The sequence below is a fragment of the Magallana gigas genome, chromosome 10 (genome assembly GCF_963853765.1).
Source record: "Magallana gigas chromosome 10, xbMagGiga1.1, whole genome shotgun sequence".
NCBI lineage: Eukaryota > Metazoa > Mollusca > Bivalvia > Ostreida > Ostreidae > Magallana > Magallana gigas.
The window spans coordinates 10,788,148-10,798,340 of NC_088862.1; the positions used below are offsets into that span (position 1 = coordinate 10,788,148).

The 10,193-nt window shown below is 34.9% G+C and overlaps 1 protein-coding gene across 1 annotated transcript; it reads left to right on the forward strand.

Annotated features, from left to right (window-relative positions):
• Positions 1-314: 314 nt before the first annotated feature.
• On the forward strand, positions 315-2,391 carry LOC105335289 (nodal homolog 3-A). Its single transcript, XM_011439114.4, has 2 exons — positions 315-845; positions 1,224-2,391. The coding sequence occupies exons 1-2, from the start codon at positions 566-568 to the stop codon at positions 1,958-1,960; spliced, it is 1,017 nt and encodes a 338-aa protein (XP_011437416.3). The 5' UTR covers positions 315-565; the 3' UTR covers positions 1,961-2,391.
• Positions 2,392-10,193: the final 7,802 nt, after the last annotated feature.

Sequence of the window (10,193 nt, forward strand, 5' to 3'; positions counted from 1 at the left end):
ATTGTTTGCGTATTCAATACAGCCAAAAATTACTTATATTTGTGTAAACATATCGTTATGCAGTTATTGAAAAATGGTGCAAGTTATTAAAAATAATGTTAAGGACATCAAATCAAAAGTGGCAGAATGACTAGAAAGCACTCGACTATAGAAATATGATTAAATTTTGACACCACAATTCATGTTGCACACTTGCTTTCACGCAACCTCTCCCCACACCTTTCACACATCGTTAATCGTGTCTCGTATGAAATACTATCTGTATGCGTAAAATCATTATTCACTCAGTACATGCATAGTCATCGAAATGTTTATTAATGTCACCGCCCAGTATCCTCGCTCTTGTTTCATCACCAATGAGAATTTATTTGTTATTATTAAAGTAGGTATCAGCGTCCGAGTGGATATTCTGGTGGGAAAAAGGGGACGGCAGAAAATGTAATGACGTTTTAAACTCCTATATCTTTCGGTGTCAACTAAAGCAACATCCAGAAGTGCAGAAGTCAGCAGACGGTACAGATTTTTTGCTATTATTGTAAAAAAAATAATACAACCCCCCAAAAAGATGCTGAGGCGTCCTATACTTTGCTGCTTGCTCGTTAACGCAGCCATGCTATGTTATGCGCAACTTCGTCGAGACAACCTGCGGCCATCAAAGAAAGATAACTACACTTTCGATTTGCCATCACATTTGATGCAGTCGGGGAAACACGAATGCATTCTGACGATTTATCAAGACCTTCTAAACGGGGTTCCGTCAACAGGGGGATCCCCTCACCTCAATCTGTTCTCTACGCATGCGCAGATGTTTAACACAGTACGATGTCTCAAAGGAATTCAAACTGGTAAGTCTTTGGAAAAAAAAATTAACGTTAACCATTTTGTTTTGGTTTAGTTTTCATTTGCTTAACATACATTCTTTCGACACATATTAACACTCGTCATCAAAAGTAGAACTTAAAGAGAATGCATCGTTTTTTGAAAGGTTCCAGTTTTATTTGAGAATGTTACGAAATCAAAACCTTTTTCATTTATCCCGTGTATAAGTACAACGTATGTTTTAAACTCTTGATATATTTTGTTTTGTGTACTTTAAAAACAAAAATCGTGAAATAAAAGACGTAATAATGTCTTCTCAACATGCGTTACACAATGCCTAAAAGCCGTTTATAACGTTTATAAAAAATCATTTAACTTTTTAACTTTTGATTTTTTTTTTACAGCTGGCGAGAATTCTCGTACTTTCTTTATCGAACAGCCTTGGGATGAGAAGTTTCATCATTTTGAATTTCAAGCAAAGGTCGCTTCTACTCCGAATTTGAATTTATTTATGTCGTGTCCAAACACCAACGAACGCATGTTTATTGACCAAGTTCGAACACCGCTTCACCAGACGTTTAGCAAAGACATAACTGCACAGATCAAACGTCTCAATATCCCCGATAAAGCAAAATGCAACATTACAATAAGTTCTCCGAACGCTTTTTCTGCGTTGCATAAGAAACAGAGCGCAGCCGATGATTTCAGATTAATAATTCTGTCTAAAAAAGAAAACACTCAAACACAGCTCCGAGAAATCGCAGCGTTGAGCGCTGCAGCAAATGGCCGCCATCCTGACAAATCGCCTTCCAAACGAAGTAGTTCAAATGGATGCAAGAGAAAACAGATGAAGATAGACCTTTGGAGAATTGGATTTATGAACAAGTATGTCATCCATCCATCCACCGTCGATGTTGGGTCCTGTAGCGGGGAATGTCGTGCGAAAAAGGTGATTGAAAAGAACACGTCGAACAGAGGGGTCTTCCTCAGCCTGTACCAAATGACCCTTGGCACGAAGAAAGCAATGACAAGATGCATACCGGAAAAGATGATGAAACTGAGCGTTCTTCATGAGGACGAAACTGGGGTATACGTCAGCTATGTCGGTGACATAATCATTGATAGTTGTGCTTGTCAGTAGAATGCCCCAAAACCGATGACGTTGATCCTATGAACAGCTTCATGTAATTCAAAGTGCCTTAAGGTGGAATAACACATCATCACAAAATGGCTGACCGCTGATCGAAAAGACATTTCGTTTTATTAAAACGATTTTATGGAACATGTAACTTACTCCATAGCCGAGTGATTAGAATGTCGGACTTGTGATCATCCCTTCAACCTGAGTCCGAATCCCGTAGGGGCTTTTGTTGTTAGTTACTGGAATAATTATTTTAGATAATTCATTTTTCATCCCCAAACGTAAAACTTTTCACTTATTTGACATTTGTACAGTTCTTTTATTATTATATCTTCATTATAAAAAAAAAATCTGTTAATTTGAGTTACTTTTTCCAGGTGTGTTATTCCACCATAAGGTTGTATGGGACACACCCTTATTGTGAGGTACTATTTTATCGAAATAAATGGAAGTGCACTTGAAAAAATGTTGTTGTTTAATAAATTTTAAAAGACTTTTAAAGCTTAATGGTGAATTAAGCCTGTTACCTTTTTGTTTATTTCTTTCATGAGAGTTCCGGTGAAAGTTTTATATAGGTATGTTACAATGCACTTTGAAAAATTACGCAATTTGAAATTTTTTTTTCAAAGTGTGTTAAATTTTGGACCATTTTAACGCATTTTGAATTTTATTTCAGTACAGTATAGTATGCTTACGCAAGATAAACCCTTTGAATACTATCGAAAATAGATGAGTATTAATTGTATAGACACACACTTTCAGGAGGTATCGATGGTTGTGCTTGTCAGCAGAAGCCCGAAAACAGATGATATTGATCAAATGAACAGCTTCATGTACATGTAATTCAAAGTGACTTAAGGTGGTATGGGACACATCCCTACTGTGAGGTACTATTTATCGAAATTAAAGGAAGTCCGCATGAAAAAAAAATTAAAGTTGCCTTATCAATTTAAATGTCTTTTGAAACTCCTGTAATTATTAAATTTTCAAGTGTACTAATGCTCAATTTTGGAACCACATTATATCTTCTTGCAAATATGTATCATAACTTTCCTATAACAGTTACAGGATTATGCACTTAATACATATTTCTCTATTCATCTCTTTTCATTTTTTCAAAATAGAATGGCGTGTCTGTCAAATGTCACTCGCATTTCAAATTTCCTTAGCATCCACTCCTCACGTAGTTCCAATAATAGCGGTCTACAAATAAATGTTCAATAGTCTCATTGGGTCTTTTACAAAAGGAACAGACTGGGGATTCTTTAGCTTAAATTTTGTCAAGAAAATCATTTGTTGGTATTATTTTGAAATTTGAAATTGTAGCCAATGAGGTTAAGATTTTGTTGTATGTTTGTTTTAAAAAATAAAGCCTCTTTCGAGCCATTTATATGAAGATTAAGTTGGATCATCATACATGTTTTTGTAAACTTTTTTTTTTATAAGTAAAGAAGTATAACATAGTATCTAATGTTATGGTTATAGTATCTGAGAAGTCATCTGTAGGATCAGTGTCAAGCTTTTGGTACCAAAAATGCAATTGATGATTTAGCTAAAGAGGATCGATTATCCCTTTTGAAATACAAACCTAAAAACGAAGACAACAAAGTCCAATTTGTCACTACTTACCATCCTGTCCTTAGGGGTCTAAATGCAGTTCTAAAGAAGAACCTACCAATCCTTTAAAGCAATGATGAAATGGTTGAGGTTTTCAAAATCCCCCCCCCCCCCCCCCCCCGATGGCAGCTTTCAAGCGCCCTAGAAACCTTAAGGACATGGTGGTAAGAACCAAACTAAAGAACCATCTACCTAATTGTGGCTTTAAAACTTGTTCTGACACCAGATGTCTGTTGTGCAAACACAGCTCTGATGCAGACGACCTTTTAAGCCCCATTACTGGCCCTACTTACAACATTTTCGCAAATACTTCTCGTCGTACTGTCAATTGCATATACCTCATCAATTGTAAATTTTGTCATAAACAATACGTAGGGGAAACAGGAGAACACCGCAGGCGCATCAATAATCATCGTTCCACCATAAAAACTAAGAAAATTAAAGAACCCGGCAGGGAACACTTTAACTTAAATGGTCACAAATGGGAGGACATGATGGTTTTGGTTATTGATCACAACCAAGACTAGACAGATGCGGAGAGAAAAAGTAAAGAAAAATTTTGGATGCATTGACTGAAGTCATTCCGCCCTGACGGTATGAACAAATTAAGTGACTTCACCAAAATGAACATCAACTAAATCCTAAACTTAGCAATAGCACCATCATCATCGTTTTGGTTCCATGTACAAATATCATTCACGTTAATTATTCAACTTATTAGCTCGTTCCTTAATCGGTTTAATCTGTACGTCGGGTTCTTTTTTTGGGGAGTTGATTTTAATCAACTCTCCTATGCAGTTACTCTGGCAAACCGAAAGTGAAACAGTGTTTGGACCTAAGCACAAATCATCACGGCTGACAAGACTTAGTTCTTGGAAATAATCGATAAATTCGCTGTAATGAATTCTGAAGCATTGTTTTTCAAGGAAACGTATTTACTGATACCTTGAAAATATTCAGATTTTAAATGGTACGAAACAATCTAGATATTTTTTGTAGTGGTATGTATTCCAATGCTAGAGGTTACTATAGTATCGTTCAACCAGACGATCGGTGATTTCCGTAAATCTTCGACAAGCATAGAATTTCTCTTGCTTGTCGGAGATTAACGGAGACAGCCGAGCGTCAGGTTGAACGAAGCTAGAGTTCAATATTGCTTGAATCCATACAATTTTTCAGAAATATTTCGATTACTGATACATACATGTACGTTGATGGAATTAATAGTATTTTCAAATATTACACGACATGATTCATATGGGGTTTTCTCAAAATTCTTTTCGGAAGAGTCCGAGTAATCATATTTTAAAAAATGTGCGTAAATCAAAAACATACTAGTAATTATAAGAAACCACTAGCCATGCAAGATAACATTATCGTTGATTCTAACACAAATAATAATCGATAAAATCAACTCCCGTCATTACTTCAGTCCTTTGATTTTTTTTTGTTATTTTGTTATTTTTAATTGTTTTTAATCCATTTTTTTTTCTTTATTTATCTCCTATTAGTTTTTACACTCTTATGTATATTTATGAGGTCATTTACAGAGCCTGTCTTCCCTACAAACCTTCATTACAAATTATCTTACTAGTACAACTTAATTAACAGCAACCCCCAATTAGTAAATTAAATCGTTCGCGTTATCTTTCACATCTACACAGACCGTCCGCTGCGTCGGACGGGATTTTTCTCTCTCGGGCTTGACATCTTTAGTTTAATACAAAGATATAGTTGCCACGTTCCGATCTGGAGTTTTATATATTATTTAGTTTTTATATATTATTTTGTTTTTAGTTTAGTGCTAGTTTTGTAGATGTTTATTTTCTTTCATATGTGGTTTTTATTTTGTTGTCCTGAAGAAGGGACTGATTGTCCCGAAAATTTGACAATATTTTACTTCATTGTTCGTGTCGTTGGTTATTTTTAGTGCTTTTTTATATCTCGTCTTATAACCTTGTATCTTTTGATCCGACACTATAGATAACGAGTGTTGTTGGTTTGTTAGTGCTTCATATATATATATATATATATATATATATATATATATATATATATATATATATATATATATATATATATATATATATATATATATATATATATATATATATATGAATCAAATGATGATTTTTTCACTGAAATTCTACCGATTGTGGTAAGTATTCTAATTTCCATTGATTTAAAATCCTTTAAATATCTTACACTTAAGGTTGATAGTCAAGGGAAGACATCTCATCTAGCGATTGCAACTGAAGTTTGTCAATATTTATTCACCTGCAACTAATTTTTCTAAATCTCGTATTCTATTTTTGACAGTAGACTGCCGACTTATGAAGCGATGGTAGCGAAATACAGTAAATAAATAGAAGAAGAACAGCACTTTCATAATACGTATATAGTTGTCATCGGAACGATCGCTGCCCGGTATAAAAACACAATCTGTATGGCGCGCCTAGCTGTTCAAGGAGGGTGGATGGTCTAAAAATCGTCTATCATATTTATCTTGAATTCTAAGGTACATGTACCAATTACCATTTAGTAAAGAAAATACTTTCTTATTTTTCAGCTTTGGAATCTGAACATTTTCCTATACACTGTGGTATAATACGAAGCCCTTGTTTTAAAGGAGATCAATTAGTCCGCTTAGGTACACTGCAAGCTTCTGTCTGATCAGTTGATGTGTCCATAGGTGCGTCCCCTTACTCAATTTTTTGCCTTCCGATCCAATGGCGCTCAATGTTTTTAATATCAATTCAAATCAATTAAGCTTATTTTCTTTCTTTATTCCTAAATTTGCTTTTAACATTGAAACCTTCTATTAAGGTGGTCTGTAACCCTACATGTATGCACATTATCTGTTTTTTGATGTTTTGTAACGTACATGTATACATACCTATTAGATATTAATTCTAAGAATGAAAACGATAAGATTGTTGAATCATTTCAGTTGTCAAGCTGTCACCTTTTCTCTGATACATCGATCCACAAAATCAATAAATTTGGTGACAAAATAGTCCTTGTTTATCCAGGCAATCGGTTTTTAGAACGCAGTTCGCAGTTCGCAGTTCGCAATTGAATAGTGAACTGCGTTCTATAGAACGCAGTTCGCAATTCAAAATTTAGTGCTATTGAATAGTGAACTGCGTTCTATAGAACGCAGTTCGCAATTCAAAATTTAGAATTCATACTTGGGGCCCGCTTGCCTTATATGCAATTGAATAGTGAACTGCGTTCTATAGAACGCAGTTCGCAATTCATAATTTACAATTCATACTTGGGGCCCGCTTGCCTTATATGCAATTGAATAGTGAACTGCGTTCTATAGAACGCAGTTCGCAATTCAAAATTTACAATTCATATTTGGGGCCCGCTTGCCTTATATGCAATTGAATAGTGAACTGCGTTCTATAGAACGCAGTTCGCAATTCAAAATTTAGAATTCATACTTGGGGCCCGCTTGCCTTATATGCAATTGAATAGTGAACTGCGTTCTATAGAACGCAGTTCGCAATTCATAATTTACAATTCATACTTGGGGCCCGCTTGCCTTATATGCAATTGAATAGTGAACTGCGTTCTATAGAACGCAGTTCGCAATTCAAAATTTACAATTCATATTTGGGGCCCGCTTGCCTTATATGCAATTGAATAGTGAACTGCGTTCTATAGAACGCAGTTCGCAATTCAAAATTTAGAATTCATACTTGGGGCCCGCTTGCCTTATATGCAATTGAATAGTGAACTGCGTTCTATAGAACGCAGTTCGCAATTCATAATTTACAATTCATACTTGGGGCCCGCTTGCCTTATATGCAATTGAATAGTGAACTGCGTTCTATAGAACGCAGTTCGCAATTCAAAATTTACAATTCATATTTGGGGCCCGCTTGCCTTATATGCAATTGAATAGTGAACTGCGTTCTATAGAACGCAGTTCGCAATTCAAAATTTAGAATTCATACTTGGGGCCCGCTTGCCTTATATGCAATTGAATAGTGAACTGCGTTCTATAGAACGCAGTTCGCAATTCAAAATTTAGAATTCATACTTGGGGCCCGCTTGTCTAATATGCAATTGAATAGTGAACTGCGTTCTATAGAACGCAGTTCGCAATTCAAAATTTAGAATTCATACTTGGGGCCCGCTTGCCTTAAATTTTGAATTGCGAACTGCGTTCTATAGAACGCAGTTCACTATTCAATTGCATATAAGGCAAGCGGGCCCCAAATATGAATTCTAAATTTTGAATTGCGAACTGCGTTCTATAGAACGCAGTTCACTATTCAATTGCATATAAGGCAAGCGGGCCCCAAGTATGAATTCTAAATTTTGAATTGCGAACTGCTTTCTATAGAACGCAGTTCACTATTCAATTGCATATAAGGCAAGCGGGCCCCTAGTATGAATTCTAAATTTTGAATTGCGAACTGCGTTCTATAGAACGCAGTTCACTATTCAATTGCATATAAGGCAAGCGGGCCCCAAGTATGAATTCTAAATTTTGAATTGCGAACTGCGTTCTATAGAACGCAGTTCACTATTCAATTGCATATAAAGCAAGCGGGCCCCAAGTATGAATTGTAAATTTTGAATTGCGAACTGCGTTCTATAGAACGCAGTTCACTATTCAATTGCATATAAGGCAAGCGGGCCCCAAGTATGAATTCTAAATTTTGAATTGCGAACTGCGTTCTATAGAACGCAGTTCACTATTCAATTGCATATAAGGCAAGCGGGCCCCAAGTATGAATTCTAAATTTTGAATTGCGAACTGCGTTCTATAGAACGCAGTTCACTATTCAATTGCATATAAGGCAAGCGGGCCCCAAGTATGAATTCTAAATTTTGAATTGCGAACTGCGTTCTATAGAACGCAGTTCACTATTCAATTGCATATAAGGCAAGCGGGCCCCAAGTATGAATTCTAAATTTTGAATTGCGAACTGCGTTCTATAGAACGCAGTTCACTATTCAATTGTATATAAGGCAAGTGTATATAAGGCAAGTATGAATTCTAAATTTTGAATTGCGAACTGCGTTCTATAGAACGCAGTTCACTATTCAATTGCATATAAGGCAAGCGGGCCCCAAATATGAATTCTAAATTTTGAATTGCGAACTGCGTTCTATAGAACGCAGTTCACTATTCAATCGCACTAAATTTTGAATTGCGAACTGCGTTCTGTAGAACGCAGTTCACTATTCAATTGCGAACTGCGAACTGCGAACTGCGTTCTAAAAACCGATTGCCGTTTATCCAGGTGAATACTTTAATTTTATTTTATGAAGGTGAAAGGTGGTACATTGAAATAGAGAGAGAAGTTAAAATTTGAGGTTTAAATGGTTTATTAAGAGGACCCGATGCTCTCTGGACCATATGGCTCTCCTTAATAAGAAGAGCTCCTATAAGATATAGGAAAGTATTTAACACTTTAAGATTAAATGTATGTAATTCTTTTTTACTGAATACAAGTTTATTGTTTAAAACATAGTTTAAAAAATTTAAAGTAGATCCGATGGTTAAAATCTTTTGACCACCCAGCCTCCTTCAGGAATATTTATCGCTAAAGTATTTATTACATTTTATTTCTGTGAGTAGTAGTGATTTCCATAAAATTTGGAATCAAAATGCAAAACTATAGCTTAATTTTGCATTTTCGGACTTACACAAAATGAGCACAAGACGTTGCCGATATATATGTTCATATGTAATATATACCTCACGTAGTTCTGCGTCTATTGGATGTTAAGCAAATACGATTCTATACATATAGGGCCCGTGACACCCCCTCCAAAAAATAATAAATAAATGAATTAATTGATAATTTAAAAAAAAATGCCCAGATTGAATACGATACGGTACATCGGTGGCTCGAACCCCATTACCAATGTGTTGTAGAACTTCTTTGAACCACTAAGCCTAGCATTTTGTTGAATAAATGATATACACACTAAAAGACCTTCTTTTTTTTTAATTAAAAAGGTCAATTTATGGTATGAATAAAAATCCGGATAATAAAGAGTTATCGAACATGGCTGACGATCGGAGATCGTTAAGGTGGCTCAATTCACCTTTATAAAAAGTTTCTCAAATCAGCAGAATATTACTTGATTGGGATAGAAAACATAACGATTTAGATAAAAACAAATCAGAAAGTCGTAAACAAATTGCAATTATATGTTAGATTTAAAAAAATTATCGTTTCAAAAATATAGTGAATGTGAAAAAGCGGATGCGAACACGCGATCTACTTTTCACAAGCACAAGTACATTATCCACTTAATTTACAGAATAAAAGAAATGAGCCTCGATGAAATGTTTTTAGATTAAACAACTCTTACATCAATTAATTTTGATATGTTATATTTCAAAATTATTTAAAATTAATTTCACTAAAAATGCTTAAAATGTTTTGTTAGACTGAATATAACATACCACATTAATTAGTTTTACGAGAGAATATTCATCGCTTATTCACACACATATGACCAAAATACATCGATATCTTTCGTTAATTAATGACTTTTTTTACAAGTACAATGTTGTTTTAAATCATAGAGCAAATCATAGAGCAAATAGTGTTTGCACATTTGATTTTTTTATCAACTTTTG

Bases quoted from the DNA above. Each gene is read 5' to 3' on its own strand.
- LOC105335289 (XM_011439114.4), top strand. From the start codon at position 566: ATGCTGAGGCGTCCTATACTTTGCTGCTTGCTCGTTAACGCAGCCATG. The intron at 846-1,223 runs GTAAGTCTTTGG...TTTTTTTTACAG, and splicing joins TCTCAAAGGAATTCAAACTG to CTGGCGAGAATTCTCGTACT.